The sequence below is a fragment of the Aspergillus chevalieri genome, chromosome 5, assembly GCF_016861735.1.
Source record: "Aspergillus chevalieri M1 DNA, chromosome 5, nearly complete sequence".
Lineage (NCBI taxonomy): Eukaryota > Fungi > Ascomycota > Eurotiomycetes > Eurotiales > Aspergillaceae > Aspergillus > Aspergillus chevalieri.
This window is the reverse complement of record NC_057366.1, coordinates 2,142,233-2,158,991: the sequence shown is the minus strand read 5'-3', so window position 1 is coordinate 2,158,991 and position 16,759 is coordinate 2,142,233. Positions and strand designations below refer to the sequence as shown.

Genomic DNA, 16,759 nt, shown 5'->3' with positions numbered 1-16,759 from the left:
AGAATACATCCTAGTTCGCATTTTATTGCATTCCTTGAACTTGCTGTATATACTATTGATAACTACCACGGATCTGCATGAGATGCCCTACGGCAATGTATACCCCCCGTCAATAACCACATCACTCCCCGTCATATACGAACTGGCTCCACTCGCCAAATACAAATAAAGCCCCTTAATCTCCTTCGTATCGCCCTGCCTCCCCAGTGCCGCCATCCGATACGCCTCCTGCACCGTCTGCGGACTAGCCCCCATCTTAGTATCAAAGAAGCCCGGAGAAACGATGTTCACGCGCGCAAAGTCGCGCCATTCGCGGGCGAGCGATTTGCCCAGGTGTGTTACGAAGGCCTTGGTTGCGTTGTAGACGGGTTGGTCGACGGGGACGTTGACGATGTGGGCGGACATGGAGGAGGTTATTATTAGGTTGCCGGTGCGTTGGGCGGAGAAGATGGCGCCGGCGGCTTTGGCGCAGTAAAGGACACCGTCGACTGTTTTGGTTTTAGTGTTGGTTGTATGGGAGGTAAAGGAGAGGTTTGGGAGGCATACCGTTGACAGACATCTGCTTCCGATACTCGTCGAGCGTCTGTTCAAGAAGAGGCTTGGAAATGGCCATGCCAGCGTTCGCGATGAATGTGTCAATCTTTCCGAAATCGTTGACCACAGCGTTCATCGTTTGTTGCACGTTATCGTAGTTCGAAACTAAATTCTCTTGTTAACTCTCATTCATTGACCTGGATTGTGTGTAATGCACTCACCATCAACCTTATAAGCAATCGCCTTAACCCCATGCGTCTTACCCAAATACTCTGCCTTCGCAATCGCAGCGCCATTCCTATCCCGATTAGCCTTCCGCTGGCCTCATTCATTCATAATTTACCTTCAAAAGAGGTAACGCACGAATTATACCACAGCGCAACATCCCCTCCAGCCTCAGCCATGGCCTCGGCGACCGCATACCCAATTCCATCAGCCGCGCCAGTAATCACAATCGTTTTTCCTTTGAGGGAGAGTTGCTCGAGAACGTTGGTGGGTGTGTTTGGGTTGGGGCGGGGGAAGCCATCGCGGATGACGGCGCAGTCGGTGGATGTCATGGACATTTTGGCGGTATGTACTTCGTATAGTCAAACGGGGTAGTTATTGATTGCGTCTGTCCGTTTGAATGGGAAGATTGTATTTTGAATGAATTGAAGGCCGTAGTCCGGGGATACTCCGGGGTTGTATATATGCCCCGCGTTCGGAGATGCGTCGCCCGACACGGACAAGAGAAAACTGGGGTAAACGGGGGACTCCCGACCGATAGCTACGTAATTTCGGGTACCTTATTAACCCTAACCGTATTCTACCATTGTAGTTGCACCCTTGCGAAGATGTACTTGAAGCATGCAACAGACGGAACACCCCCCAGAATATCCCATGCTCACTCGTACTCGCACCTCCAACACTTCCGGATAACATTCTCCCACTGTGGATCCCCAACCCTATCTAGTACTGGAAAGATTTTCTCTGAAAAGAGTCGCTGGACTTCTTCATATTCCATTCCCTCGTAAGGCTTCTTACCGAGAAAAATTTCGTAGATAGGAGACCCGAGAGCGAATGGATCGCTCAGTACAGTATTCGGAGCATCCTCATCGCGCGGTAGCATTCTCCATGACGGTAACTTCTACACTTGTGTTGACGACCCTCCGAAGTCAGATAGTCTGACACTATTATTCCCATCCGCCAGGAACTGCCCAGCGCTGAGATCAGAATGGATGACATCTTTCCCATGGATGAAGGCCACTGCCTCGACGACCTGTCGGGCAATTCGACATTTAGCACGGTGGCTAGTCAGGTTGTGCTTCAGACTGGACTCGAGGTCACCGTTATGTTCATATCGCAAGTCAAAAAAAATCATCGCTCTAGCTGATGATGCACCGGGCGATTCGTCTATGTTTGCCCAGATGGCTGTAGATGCGGTCTTCAACCTTGATGGCTTCGTTGCCGTAGACGCAGGATTCGTCTGAGGGCACTTTGTGGACGACTTCGTCATTCAGCTTGTGGAATATGGCGAGTTGGCCGACGCTATTGATGTTTTACTGGCTTGGTTGCTGGACTTTGCGGTGCTTCATGGCATTTCAAGACCATTGTGGGCAAGTAACTTTAGACTGGCTGATAGTTCGGGAGAAAGCTCACTGATGTATATAGCCACGTCTACAAGCATAAGAAATAATTTCTTCTTCAAGGCCCCTGGTTTTGCTTTTTGCACGGGTTGCTTACTCGGTTTGGAAAACCAAATGCCCAGCTCAAGGATGCGTCTTTTTGGAGCTATCACTAAAGTCTAACAACAAACACACTATTCGTACAGAGTACAGTGACAACAACATGTTAACTCTCCCGGTTCCTCTTCTTGCCTCTCTGTGCCGGACCCTGCTTCTGCTGACCACTGGTACTCGCAGCAGCATTACTGTTTGCACTCTTACCTGTATTCAAATTCACATTCGCATTCACATTTGCACCTGCACTCACACCCGTACTCGCGCCAGCACCCACACCCTGAACCAAATTCGCATTCCCATTCCCACCCACACTCATACCCAAAACACCCACAACTCCCGCAAACTCTCTAACAACCTCCCTAACTCCAACAGCAACCAACCTTCCCACAAGCACCGGCCACGCTTCCAAAACCTCACTCCTCTGCCACCCCACCGGCCCCAGAAACACGAAATCGTCCGGAAACCCCTGCACGCGCGCAATCTCCCGTACACTAAGCAAATCGCCACCTCTGGGGTTCTTCACCGGTTGCGCGTACTCACTCGGCAGCGTGGGTATGGGCCGGATCGCTGCTGGGAAGAAGGGGAAGAAGACGGGACCTGCTGGGTGCGGGGCTGGAGGGAGGGTAAGCGGGTGGGTTGTTGTGGAGAGGCGGGGGAGGGAGAGGGGGGTATTTAGGGTGTGGTTGTGGTCTTGGGGGAGGGGGTTTGTGGAGGGAGTGTTGTAGGTGAGGGTTTGGTGGTTGTAGACGTCTGCGGCGGTTTGGGGGTTTTTGCAGATGAGGGCTGTGCTGAAGGTGGTGTTGGTGGTGTGTTCTGTGGTGGTCTTGCGGGGGTTGGAGAAGGATAGGTCTTTGATGACGGATTGGACCGTTGCTTTTGGGTTGGGTTTTCCTGTGGTGGTGGCTGTTGTTGCGAAGATGGTATCCCAAGGGATTGGCGTCGGGACGCAGGAAGCAACGATGACAAGCATGGTCCCGTCGCGGGCTAGCCCATAATCTGTAAACGAAACACGCCGCATATGAATCGCGTACCGGCTGATCAGGAGCGTCCACAGTCCCTTGAACAGCTCGAGCCAAGCTCGCTCGACAAGAATCCATGGCGGAAGAGAAAGAACGAGAAAATCAGGTCTCTGCGTGAACGCGGAGATAATCAACGGCATTATTCGAAAAATTTCCGCATCCTCGAGACTGCGATCCCATTGCTGGAGTGCTTTTTCTCGTTCAGGGAGCGAGAGGAGGATGATCCTTGGTGCTTGGCTGCGAGGGTCGCAGGGGGGTTGGTTGAGTCTTTTCCGTTTGAGGTCGTTGAGCACGGTTTCGATGCGGCCGTCATAGACTTTGGTGTATGGGTATCGTGCCTTTTTTTTTTTTTTTATCGGTTACCACTGTTATTCTAAGCTGGCACAGCGAGTAGGGTAGGTACCTTCCACGTGCAATCCCTCACAGAATCAAACCCCATCGCCGCATCAATCCTGGCACCAGCCTGCGCAAACCCCTCCGCGGGTCCTAGACACCCCGGAGTCAAATCGATAACCGACGGCACACCAGAAATATACCGCGGTTCTGGCCAACGCTTGGAATGTGTAAGCAAATGAGACGCGACGGGCATCATGACCGCGGAATCGGGTGGTCCATTACAACGGACTGCAAAACGACAATAGTAGCCGGTTCGAGAGGGATCTACACCGTTAGCCCTGTATTGTATGTGAATTGCGTAGGGGTGCTCACCAGGAGGATCAACAGTATATTGCACGGCCTCAAATGGTCCCAAAGTAGCCGGGTTGATAGCTTCAACAGACACGATACTCTCAATCGGGAAGATAATCGCATCCTGTCGGTACCCCATCTCGTCGAAATTCTGATAATGCAGCAGCAATTCCCGCAGTCCAACGTCCTCCTTCCCCTGACTCTGTGCAAGCGAGGATAGGCCCAGATGAAACAGACACAAAGATGTTGTCCTCAAGAACGAAAACGCAGTCACGGTCAATCTCCCCTCTCCATGCAGCAGGTTCATAGCACCCGGCACATGAATTCCATGGATGTACAAAATGAACTGCTCCACATCTCCTTCTCCTACACCCGAGTGGGCTTGTACACTCACGTACTGACACCTTTCAAACCGAAAGTTCAGACGTGAACTCTCCAAAACAGCCACAGGCACAGGCGGAAAGGCACCGATCAACTCAGAGCCAGAGCCGGTAATCCCGGTTCGCGGAGTGAACTGCGCAAATAAAACAGGAAATGTTGTTTTCTGCCAGTTTTCGTTGAATTTGAACAAGTGTTCGCGGCGGATAGATTCAATCTCGGGCGGATCTGTTTCTTGTTGGGCAGGAGATGCAGCGGTTGGTTGGGAGGGAGTTGAGGGTTTGGTGACGGATGCGTAAATGGAGTTTTTGGCATTGAGGGAGACAACTGGTATGTGTGTCTCCATGGGGGAGAGGCCTTCGAATGTGGCTTGGGTTTCTTGTCGGCCCACGACCTTTTGGGGACAGCCGCATGGCGCTGTGAGGGACGAGGTATCTACTTCTGCAGACATGTTAGCATTACCTACAAGTGAGAATGAAGGCGACCTCACCACCATTATGCACGAGCTGCGTCAAAGCAACCACACAATCTCCCCTATGAAGTACAACATGGTACCCACTCTGCACGAACCTAACGGTCTGCTGCGATAACCCTAGCTCCCAAGTCACGAACAACCGACTCGGATCCAGGGTATCACCAACTACCTCAATACACCTTGGCATCTCCTCGAGCTTCTCAGCAGCCATCTTCTGCACAGCAGTGGCCCAGTACACAGGAGTTAGATCGCAGGACCGTTGGGAAATGAGCTCCACGATTTTGCTATGCATCGCCAGAACGATATGGTCGCATTGAAGATAGTTATATCTCACCTTTGTTTGTCTGGCCAGATCGCTCAGTCTGCACGGAGAGAGCGTGTGTGCGCATATAAAGTGCAGCCAGTACTTGCTAAGTGCCATGCGCCGGGCCTTTGCGTCGGCGTGAACCAAGGGTGGATAGAGGGGATAGTCCACCCAGGTTATGGTTAGATTAGCGGTTATGGGGTCGATTTGTAGGAGAGCATCGAAGGCGCGTTTCGTTGTTATGGCGAAGGGGGTGTCGAGTGCGGGTTCGGCCGGGGAAGCTTTGTGGAGGAGTTCCTCGGACCATGTGCGAATCAATAGCGGAGCACGAAGTATCGACCAGAGAGCGCTGGAAATGACCGCAATCTCCCTGTTTGTGCGGCGCTTGACCTCGTCGAAGTCGTCCTAGACAGGTTAGAAAGACTCTCAAACAAAACCACACGAGCGAGTTGAGGTACTACCGTCTCCTGACAAAATATCTTGTCCGTTCCCAAGTCCTCCACCAATACTTCCCAAATCCTCTTCACACTCTCATTTCCCAGAAACCTCCCCACACTTCTAACATCAAGCGCACCTGGACTAACCCTCAAAAATGCAATAAAGACTTTGGCGTTATGCACATTCACACCAATAGCAGTCTCCCAGATCAGAGTTCGCAGCCTCGCTTCGTTATCAGAAAGAACCAAGGCCCCAGTATCAGATACAAGCTCGTCATCGCGGAAATGATACCCTAGCAGGAAGGATCCGACTTTGGGGTTCGAGACCTGGATTCCGTTGATGAAGATTCTGTTCACAAAGTCGGGGTCGTAGATAAGATCGCCGTATGGAGTGCAGATGATTTGACGAGGTTGGGCGAAGTTGGTTATCTCTATAGTAATGCCAAGCCACTTGATCAGCTGCTCATGCGAGACCCTTCGATGAGTCCCAGATTCCCCAGGACCAATAGTAATAGCCAAATCCTGCGCAGAAATACCCTCAGGCGGAGCATTCTCATTCGACAACTGATTCAGCGACGCCAAAAACGCACCCTCCGTCGACGAACCCCTTGTGAAACAGAACGACCCAGCTTCACTCAAGAAGAAATCCCACTGATTCTCACGGCTCTCGAAGCGCACCTGGTACCCAGCCAGCGTCATGACCATCGCGGCTTTAAGAAGGTTGTTCGATGACACTGACAGCTGGCCCTGATCGAGGTATCTGCGGAGCTTCAGGCCGTCTCTGATATTGAACGATAAGATGCCCTTTTCCTTGTTGAAGAGGATGAAGCCCCAGGAGGGATCTGTCTGGTGGGATTGTGCGGTATTGACGTAGACGAAGTCGTTGTTTTCGGTGTGGTGGATTGAGGGGCGGACGGTAAATTGGAAGACTTGGTTCATTCCTTCGCGCCTGGTTCGTCGTTAATATTTGACAGCGTATTGAAGGCATGGGAGGGAAGATACCAGTTCACGTAGAAATGGCGAAAGGCGTCTTTTTTGGACCAGTTGCGGACGTCTCGTTGCGAGAGGTGGACGTCGCAGAAGAGGACTGGTTGGGCGGGGTTGACCTCGATTAAGGATTGGGGTTGGTCCGTCAGGTCATCTTGTTCGCCAGATGGAGCCGGCTGCTCTTCTGGAGGGGTGTCTTCATTTGGGTCCATTTTCTGGACGTGTGGCGAGTAAGAGACTCAAGTCGAAGGTGAGAAATGAAAGGAAGAAGATGGGGTTGATGGGAAAGGAATGGAAAGATGAGGGAGGGAGGCATGGAAAAAAAAGTGTTTATTATAGCCCCTGGGCAATAATAAAGTGATCATTTACTACATGGCATCGATCAAGGTGTGATATCAAGATTTACCCTAGCAAAATCTGGTTAGTTCTGGTGACCAAAGATAAAGATTCCCAAAGAACTACAAAGATATAAACAAAACCACCAAACTGGATTATACTTCACATTGACTATATTTAACAGGACTCATCTCAGCTCTCATCAAGAGAAACCAAGAACAAAGTCTTAGCTTCACCTATTCCCTCTGGGACAAGAAGCATATTGTGTATGTAACATGTACATCAAATTGAAAAGATATAACAGGGTAAAAAAGTTTCCAAAGAAAAATCGTTGGCATTTTTTCATGAATGGAAACTGAAGAACATGAAGGATATCTCAAAGAGAAAATCAAAAATAAACACAGAGGAAGAGAAAAACGGATCCAATCAGAAATGGTCAGGCCGCAGTTCAGGCCCGAGAGATGAGAGGTACACGAGATGAGTCCTCAGGGCCGCTTGATCCCAGTTTAGAAGTTGTTGCGGCGGTGATGACGGCCGTGGTAGTGACGCTTGCGGGGAGCCTCAGTGACCATGCTGACAGCGGTGGAGATCACGTCAGTGGTGGTAGTGGTGGAAGTGGAGAGAGTCACCAAGCTACCAGTCTCGGTCTCGATGGGCTTGTTGTCCTGGTCAACCAAGACCTGGACTTCCTGCGCGTAGATGACGGTGTCCTCCTGGACAACACCCGAGATGAAAGACGAGGTGGGAGTCGGAGTCCAAGTTGGAGTCGTGGAAGTAGGTGTAGGGGTGGGAGTTGGGGTGCTGGACGGAGTGGAAGTCGACTGGGGAGTGGAAGCGACCAAGTTGGCAGCGGCGTTAGAGCTGTCCGCAACCGGGGTGGAGGAGCTGGGCTCGGCTGAGGGGGTGGGGGTAGCGCTGCTCGACCCAGCGAAGAGGTTGCCGAACAAGCCACCAATGTTGAGGTCGAGACCGAGCGAGGCGGACACAGAGACACCGGGGGCGCTGGCGCTGGTAGAAGTGGTGTACGAGATGGGGAAGGCGTACTGAGGACCCCACTCGACGGCCAAGCCGTTGACAAGACCGGTGGTGCAAATCTCGACCTCCTCTTCCTCGTCCTTCAGCTCATCGGGCATCTCGAACTTGCACTGCTGCTCATCAGATTCGCTCTGGATGTCGAACAGAGGACAGTCCTGAATTTCACCGGAGGGGTTGGTGCACTGCTTGACTGCAGCCTCCAAAGTGTCCTGGTCCCAGCCGTGCATGAAGTCACCGTGGTAACCGAATCCGGTCGGGTCACCAGTGGACAAGACGAAGTAACCCTCATAGTCCTTGAAGGCGTAGGTGTTCCAGATAGTCTCGAAGAAAAGAGAAACGATGCGTTTCTCGAAGCCCTCCGGGCAGGTACCGTCCATGACCAGCGAAGGGTAGGCAACGTGCGAGGCATGGTCATCGCTGTCGACGTCCTTGCCGTTCCAGCAAGACGGGAACATCATCTCGAAGCGAACACCATCAGTGCAGTGCTCATCCAGATAGGTCTTGTTGGGCAAGAAGTGACGACCGAGAGAGGCTTCGGCTTGCTTGTTGTAGTTCAAGCAGTTGAATCCAAGGGCCTTTTGCTTCAGGGCCGCCTGGGAGGCCTGGTCACCAGTCCACTCCGACTTGGGGGGGTCGGGGATGGGCCAAGTGAAGTTACGCTGGAAGGGATCACCGGCAACCATGCGGAATCCCTCAGGGAAAGCCTGGACATTGTCGCCGTACAAGAGGTAGTACCTAGCAGGCAAAACCAGTTAAGACTTGATAAAACAAAACCAGGGCACAGGGCTCTTACGCAAGCATGCCACCAACTTCCTCGACGATCTGGGCAGTGCCGTTCTCGTGCATGAAGTACAAGGCCGGGGTCCAGTAGGCGGACTTGTCCTGGGTAACAGCGCAAGAGGTACAGTCAGCAGTCTTCAGAATGTCGCCAGTGGCATCCATGGAGAACGCTAAGATCTGAGATTAGCATGTGCACGACAGCATCAGGGAATGACACTAACCGCCAGATCCATGGACAGTGTGGACGTGGTACGAAGGCTTGCCAGGGTCCATCAGAGGATCCAATCTAGCCAGACCGGTCCGTCCGCGGCAGGGCATACGCCAGAAGGCATCAGCCATGCCAGCGAAGGCGGCCAGATAGGAGACAAAGCCGACATTGAGCCGGCTGGAACGAGTCATGTTGAGGATTCAAGAAAAAAAATGAGGAGTCTTGACGATTGCGATAAGAATGAACAGCAAAGGAGCGAATGAGTGAGTGTGTTGGAAAGAGCGAATGGGACGGCTACTAAGCGTCACCAGGAGCGAGAACCGCCGGAAAAACTAGACTTGTTAGAATAGATCAAGCGATCAACGCGACAAGAGATAGTATAGGGGATAAGAAGAGACTTGAGGATGAAACAGGACGAGGGTGAGGGTGAGGATGAGGACCAAGGGACCCTGATAAAAGAGACCAACGAGCGTGAACCCAAAAAGGTCCAACCAAGGAGGCGAAACATCGCAAGGACCAAATGGCCAAGGAGAAACAGCACCATCTGCGAAGCAATGCCGGGAAGCCACTGCGGTGGCTAGCTGTGTTTTGGAACCACAGGAAAAGGGGGGGGGGGAAGGTTCCTTGCATTGTTGGGCTGGAAATATCGCCACGAGATCGCCGACGCTACAATTATCGGGAATAGATGCGTGCCATGAAGCAGGATAGAGGGTATAAAGGGTATAGAGGTGGTGTTCAGCGGAGTGTCGTCGCGATATATTGATGTCAATCAATCGGCGGTCAGGTCACGGCTTGATATGAATGCGAATCGCAACGCAGCGCATTATGGAATCATCGCGTCCTCCTCAGTATCTTTGGATCCTCGTGTAGACTTCGATTCAAATCGCTCGTGCTCGTATAATTTTTGTTCCTATTCTCGTCCTTTTCCGGTTCCTCGTTGTATTCCCTCATTGTCCTCATCCTCGGGGAGGGGCTGTAATATCACAATACATAAACAAAAAAAAAAAAAAAAAACGAACTCACCAGCAAAAACGAATGACAGCAGCAAAAACTGCAAAATCGACAAAAAGCAGAGTAACTCCTCAACGAGTGTGAGAGAAGAAAAAAAAAAGAAGAGGGGAAGAGAGGGTAAGAAAAAGGAACAAAGGCAATGAAGGAATAGGGATAGAGGCCGAAAGGGATGGTGCAAAGCCAACCGCCGCGCTAGACCGCGGCCAAGTGTATTTTTCTACGAATGCTTGTGGAATGTTTGTATAGATTTGTAGATGTACAAAGCTGTATATGTTTGTATACTCTCTTCGGTTTTCTATTATTTTATCCTCAAGTATCTCTCTTTTATTCCAGTCATGGACACCTACCTGTAGGGAGTTGATTGTTCTGCCGTGCGGTAATCTATGAAATACCAATACATACCATGAGACATACAAGATACACATGCCGACTATTGAATTTTAATTCGCTACAGACCCCCTGGTGGGGTGCATTCTGTGAAACGTGGGCATTTTCAGGAGGGACTCCCCGCTACATTTGGCCAATCAGGGGCTGTGGTGCCTGACGGGCAGTTATCCTGACCAACCCCTATTCTGCTGCAACGCGCTGTGATTGGTTCGGCATTGGCTAGGAAATGAGACATGAAACGGTGATATCATGTAATCCGTTTACCGTACTGGTGCAGTACAATACAATACCGACCCTGATCAGTCTTGGAGTATGGTGAGGTGAGGATGAGTAGTAGTGGTTAGTGAGAGAAAAAAAAAGGTATGCATCTGATGATATACAATCTGATACATTCAAGATGTCAAGAATCTGCGACGGTTACAGATAAAAAGCTGTACCTGACTCCTGTCCGGACTATGGATATTATCCGTTTGGTAGAGTTTGATTGCCAACGAGCATGTCTACGCGGCAGTGCTGAACAGCCAGGATGCGCACTCTTATATATTCTGGATGCGCTACTCCATACAGTACAGGACTGTAGACCGAGGTATATTCTGCAAGGTCCACGACAATCACCTGACATTAATAAGACTGGACATCTGAATATCTTCCGAAGCCCGAGTGACCTACGATTTGGGTTATCCTACCCCAAGAGTACCCAAAACTCAAAAAAGTCAAGTCTGATATCATCCCGAAAAGGCAATCCTGTCCCTTTGAACTAGCACACTTGCAAACACGCGCAATCAGGTTTTTGGCGCTCCACAGACTCCAGCAACGTCCCGTTCCGTCAAAACGGTTAAGCCAAACATAATGAGGATACCCATATCGAAGGGAGCTAATCAACGAAGTGGACTCGGGATGGAATCTACGAGTCTGCCTTGATTTGGAGGGAAAATTTTTTCAGAGGTTTCGGAAGTTATTAAGTTGACGGTTCCGTATGGAGTAATGATATTCTCTCCAACTGCTGTACTATGTACTCCTACTCTGCACAAGTATTCCAGACGGGAAGTCATACTGAGAGATAGACACAGATTCTATATGATGCTTTCATAACACTTGACATATGACGCTATAGCGTCTCTTCTGATGTCCTTTTGTTCCAAGGAGTACATACAGCTGCAGCCATGTGTTTTGAGCGACTGTCATACCAGTACTAGTAGTAGTACTAACTACAAAAAAAAGCATCGACTGGCCTCCACAGTTCTCCGATGCTAAAACAAAGCATCAGAATTGCCTCAATCCACAGTGACGTGCGATCGTAGAGCTTACCATCGTAGCATTAATCTCTCATAATGCATAGTACTCCATACGCAGTCGATATTCAGTCCTGTACATGGTATCTCTGTCCATATCTGTCTATCTACAGTACTCTCAAGGTTCAGCTGTCAGCCTTCTCGAAAAATCAAGCTCTCGGTAGGAAATCTTTGCCTTTCTGAGCCCGCTGATTAACTCAAGTCACGAGGGAAAAACCTCGGACTAATGCGGCGTTAATTTTACGCTAACCTCATCGAGACTAGCTGAACCGGCGCTAAGCGGCTGAGGTCTACCAAATGACGCTATGACGCGTCCAACAGGCCAATCGGAGATGCTCGATCTTGTCACCGTCGCGTGCATGCCCAGATTAAGTATGGTGCTCCGGCATCGCGGTGGGTCGTCAGCCATTTTCACCAATCAAAAGGCGTAGTGATATCGCGGTGGCCCGCCGAGAAGGCCTATACTCAAAATGGACTGTGGTCGAAGCAAGAAAACAGCGAGAAAAAAGATTCAGAGTCGACACAGACGGTGTGCCTGGTTAAATACGGCCCAGTGTCCATCCCGGTTCTTTGTTCTGTCTATTGTTCAACTTCAACTGAAGCACTTCAACAGTCAGGCACCTTTTCTTCGCCTAGACCTTTTCTTCTTTTCTCTTTCTCTCTCTTCTTATTCACCTCCCTCACCTTTCTCTCAGTCTTCTCACCAGGCTGCAGTGAAAAGACTCATCTGTTGATAACTCGAGAAACAAGAAACATACAACGCAGATTCCGTTCTGTAATCCCGTGTCGCTTCCGCTTTTTCAGTATCTGTACCGAGTCCCTTGGTATCGCCAGTCCGGCTTCAACACCCGCAGCGACATCCCACAGCAACTTCCAGCCACAGCAGCTTTGTCCAACAGCGACCCCGAGTTCCCCGAGAACAGCCCTATGCAACTGGCCTTTACCCTTGGAACCGTCCGTTCTTGTTAACCGCCCAAAGCGAATACCCGTGCAGCACTCGATCCCAACCCCCGATAACCGATAGTGTTGCCCTTGCACCTTCGTCCCTATTGATCCCCGTTGTCCCTACGCTACTGACCCCAAAACTATTCACCATGAGCGACCTTGATATAGAAAAGAAGCCGAGCGTCAAGCCCGCATCCAGCGAAAATGCCTCCGGTGCCGATGACAACGATGCCATGAAACTGGCCGAGATGGGTTACACCCAAGACCTGCAACGCAACTTCTCAGTTCTGTCCCTGGTCGGTATTGCCTTTTGCATGTCCAACTCCTGGTTCGGTATCTCTGCCTCGTTGATTACTGGTATCAGCTCCGGAGGCACTGTTCTCCTGGTGTATGGATTAATCTGGATCTCTTTTGTCTCGCTCTGTGTGGGCTCGTCGTTGTCTGAATTGGCCAGTGCCATGCCCAACGCTGGCGGACAGTACTTCTGGGCCAGTCAGTTGGCTCCTCGGAAATATGCCCGTTTTGCTTCCTACCTCACCGGCTGGTTTGGCTACGCCGGTGCTATTTTTGCCTGTGCTAGTGTGGCTCTCAGTTTGGCTCAAGGTGTTGTGGGAATGTGGAAACTTGGTCATCCTGATTTGTACGCCGACAACAAGCTCCTCCGTCTTCTGCTTATCCGTTTGTTTGTAGGCTGACCGTCATAGTACAATCGAAGCATGGCATACCGTCGTGGTCTACCAACTGATCAACTTCGTTTGCTACCTATTCAACTGCTGGGGCAAGACCCTGCCGTTGGTGGCCAAGGCGACCCTGTACATCTCGTTGATCTCGTTCTTCGTCATCCTGATCACTGTCCCTGCCTGTGCTAGCAGCCACCAGAGCGGCCACTACGTCTTCGCACAGTTTGTCAACTCGACCGGCTGGAAGTCCGACGGCATGGCCTTCATTGTTGGTCTCATCAACCCGAACTGGATCTTCGCCTGTCTTGACTCTGCCACGCACATGGCCGAGGAAGTGCCTCAGCCAGAGCGCAATATCCCCATTGCCATTCTAGCCACCGTGGGCATTGGTTTCACCACCTCGTGGTTCTACTGCATCTCCATGTTCTTCAGTCTCAAGGACCTGAGCAAGCTCATCAACTCGGCCACTGAGGTCCCCATCCTGGAACTCTACTACCAGGCCCTGGACAACACGGCTGGCGCTATCGTTCTTGAGACGCTGCTTGTTGTCACGGGGATGGGCTGTCTCATTGCCTGCCACACCTGGCAGTCGCGTCTTGTGTGGTCATTCGCCCGTGATCGCGGCGTTCCGGGACACCAGTGGATTTCCAAAGTCAACAAGACGCTTGACGTGCCGCTGGTGTCGCACAGCGTTAGCTGCTTCATTGTCGGCGTTCTCGGTCTTCTCTACCTTGGATCGTCGACCGCGTTCAACAGTATGGTGACTGCGTGCATTACTCTGCTGTACATCTCGTACACGACCCCGATCCTATGTCTCTGGTACCGCGGGCGCAACAACATCCGCCACGGACCTTTCTGGCTGGGAACCTGGGGTCTGGTCGCCAACATTGTCACTCTGCTCTGGACGGTTTTCTGTCTGGTGATGTACTCGTTCCCGTCGACCATGCCTGTTTCTACTGGCAGTATGTCCCCCTCCCCGTTGTTTCCTAACTATACAAGCCAGGTGCTAACGGTTACTCTAGACATGAACTACGTCTGCGCGGTGTACGGTGTGGTCGTGTTCATCCTTCTCGTAGACTGGTTCGTGCGGGGCCGTCGCTCGTACAGGGGAGTGCAGGAGTCGCAAGGCGAGGGTGTACTCCTCAACCAGTCGCATTGCCATTAAGCCCTTACGGCTACTTGAAAAAAAATTTTTCCCTTTCTGTATATAAGATACCCGGTGATTTCTAATGAATATACAAAATAAAAAAAAATCTTAATCTCGATAAATGCACTCTATAGAATAACGTAGCGCTGACCCGGGTTGATGCAACCGTGATACACCCCTCATCTTATCTCTCATTCATCTTCACTACCACTCTACCTCTGTTTCTATTACCCCATATTATCTACTATTCACAGTCAATCTTCTGTCATCCACGCTAACTCCAAATAAGCGAGTCCATACAGCAACAAACCCACATTGGGGTTTCTCCAACAGTTGGAGTACTTTTACATACAACCGCCTATCTACGGAGTACATAAACATGGTCAGCATATATACACACCACCAAACAACCAACCTAACAAACCAGGCAATCCCCAAAGTAGACACAGAAACAGCAACCATGACCGAAGAAATCGAATCCCGCGTCCTCCTCATCATGACCGGCGGCACAATCTGCATGCGTCAGTCGCCAAACGGCTTCGTCCCCGCGCGGGATTTCCAAGAACACTGTCTAGCGCCCATGCCCACGTTCAACGACGGCTCTCCTTCGACCTCGATAGAAGTCATCGTCGACAATGCCGATGGCAAAGGCCACGAGGCCAAGGACTACACAAGCCTGCGGACCCCGCAGACAGCCTACGGCCGCAAAGTGCGCTACACGGTCTACGAGTTCCCGGAGTTGCTGGATAGTAGCTCGATCGATGCGAAAGGGTGGACGGAGATCGCGCAGACGATCGAGCGGAACTACACCCACTTTGACGGGTTCGTGGTGCTGCATGGCACGGATAGCCTGGCGTATACGTGCTCTGCGCTGAGTTTCATGCTGCAGAACCTGGGGAAACCGGTTGTGTTGACGGGGTCGCAGTCGCCGATGCTGGAGTTGCAGAACGATGCGACGGAGAATTTACTGGGGTCGTTGGTTGTCGCGGGACACTTTATGATTCCCGAGGTGTGTTTGTATTTCAATAATCGGCTGTTCCGGGGGAATCGGTGCATCAAGGTTGCGGCGAGTGACTTTGCGGCGTTTGAGTCGCCGAACTATGCGCCTCTGGCTGTGACGAATTCGACGCGCACGAATGTTAACTGGGAGATTGTGAGACGGCCGCGCGGGATCGGGGCGTTTGGGATCCGCACGGATCTGGATACGAGACATGTTGCTTGTCTGCGGATCTTCCCTGGGATTCAGCCGGAGATGGTGGATGCGGTGCTGAGACTGGAGGGGCTGAGGGGTCTTGTGCTGGAGACGTTTGGGGCGGGGAATGCGCCGCATGGGCAGGATAACGCCATGACCAAGGTGTTGGCGGATGCGATTGGGAGAGGGATTGTGATTGTGAATGTTACCCAATGCCTCACAGGGAGTGTGAGCCCCGTGTACGCGCCTGGAATGAGTCTTTCGCGTGCCGGCGTGGTAGCCGGTCTGGATATGACTACCGAAGCCGCGCTCACCAAACTGGCTTATCTCCTGGCAATCCCTGAATGTACACCCGAGTCCATTGCCAAGGACATGGCCGTGTCGCTCCGCGGAGAACTAACCGAGATCTCGCAGCCGGTGTTCCGCCATCCGGATGGGGAACTGTCGGAACGGGCGCAGACGCTCACGATGCTGGGGTATGCGATCGCTCGCGGAGATTTGCAGCGGGTAGAGGTGATAGTCAAGATGGAGCATCATTGGTTGCTGAATGATGCGGATTACTCGGGAAATACGCCTATCGTAAGTTATCGCTCTACCGTACTAGACTATTCACATGCTAAGACGACTAGCACATCGCATCCACATCGCCCTCCCTGGAGGTACTCGAATACCTCCTCCGACAAGGCGGCTCGGTTCACCTGCGCAATAACCAGAACCGCACGCCATTGTTCCTGGCTGCGAATGCTGGGATGGGAGAGCATGTCAAACTACTGCGACAGTCCGGGGCACATCTGCATTCGGACGAGCGGGCTGCGGCGGAGGTGTTGGCGCAACCGCGGCCGGAGATCTGGGGAGAAGCGGGATTGTACGAGTAGCCAAGCCGGTAGATAGATGTACTTATACTACTGTTGTAGCATTCCGGGGTATAAATCTAAGATATCTACTCTGTAGTTGCCACTGATATACCTGTGTTCTAGTATGGTGCAAATCGAAGGTCGGAAGAAAACGTGATTTTCAGAAGAATTCCCTCATTTGTTACGTAAAAGAAAACGGCGGCCAGCTGGCTTCACAGAGACAGGAGTTCTAGAGTGCTATACCAGGGGATGCAATTATAGGGAGTTATATAGCTTGTAGTATAGGAATAGGATGCTAATGCCAGACCTGGGCATAGATAGCAGAGTCACAGTCACCGGACAGTCAGTAT

General features: G+C 51.3%; 5 protein-coding genes across 5 annotated transcripts; 2 read left to right on the top strand and 3 right to left on the bottom strand.

Annotated features, from left to right (window-relative positions):
• Positions 1 to 87: 87 nt before the first annotated feature.
• ACHE_50760S (uncharacterized protein) lies at positions 88 to 1,097 on the bottom strand (the record flags this gene model as incomplete). Its single annotated transcript, XM_043280512.1, has 4 exons — positions 88 to 488; positions 547 to 699; positions 756 to 832; positions 898 to 1,097. The coding sequence occupies 4 exons, from the start codon at positions 1,095 to 1,097 to the stop codon at positions 88 to 90; spliced, it is 831 nt and encodes a 276-aa protein (XP_043138084.1).
• Positions 1,098 to 2,364: 1,267 nt separating this feature from the next.
• ACHE_50759S (uncharacterized protein) lies at positions 2,365 to 6,754 on the bottom strand (the record flags this gene model as incomplete). Its single annotated transcript, XM_043280511.1, has 6 exons — positions 2,365 to 3,612; positions 3,678 to 3,934; positions 3,983 to 4,780; positions 4,830 to 5,523; positions 5,580 to 6,504; positions 6,558 to 6,754. 6 exons carry the CDS (start codon positions 6,752 to 6,754, stop codon positions 2,365 to 2,367), a joined length of 4,119 nt encoding a protein of 1,372 aa, XP_043138083.1.
• A 630-nt stretch (positions 6,755 to 7,384) lies between these two features.
• Positions 7,385 to 9,092, bottom strand: ACHE_50758S (DUF1996 domain-containing protein; the record flags this gene model as incomplete). Its single annotated transcript, XM_043280510.1, has 3 exons — positions 7,385 to 8,648; positions 8,707 to 8,863; positions 8,915 to 9,092. 3 exons carry the CDS (start codon positions 9,090 to 9,092, stop codon positions 7,385 to 7,387), a joined length of 1,599 nt encoding a protein of 532 aa, XP_043138082.1.
• Positions 9,093 to 12,685: 3,593 nt separating this feature from the next.
• Positions 12,686 to 14,381, top strand: ACHE_50757A (putative choline transport protein Ctr; the record flags this gene model as incomplete). The annotated part of the gene is made up of 3 exons (XM_043280509.1): positions 12,686 to 13,176; positions 13,241 to 14,178; positions 14,239 to 14,381. The coding sequence occupies 3 exons, from the start codon at positions 12,686 to 12,688 to the stop codon at positions 14,379 to 14,381; spliced, it is 1,572 nt and encodes a 523-aa protein (XP_043138081.1).
• Positions 14,382 to 14,823: 442 nt separating this feature from the next.
• ACHE_50756A (putative lysophospholipase) lies at positions 14,824 to 16,430 on the top strand (the record flags this gene model as incomplete). Its single annotated transcript, XM_043280507.1, has 2 exons — positions 14,824 to 16,134; positions 16,185 to 16,430. 2 exons carry the CDS (start codon positions 14,824 to 14,826, stop codon positions 16,428 to 16,430), a joined length of 1,557 nt encoding a protein of 518 aa, XP_043138080.1.
• Between the last annotated feature and the right edge of the window lie 329 nt (positions 16,431 to 16,759).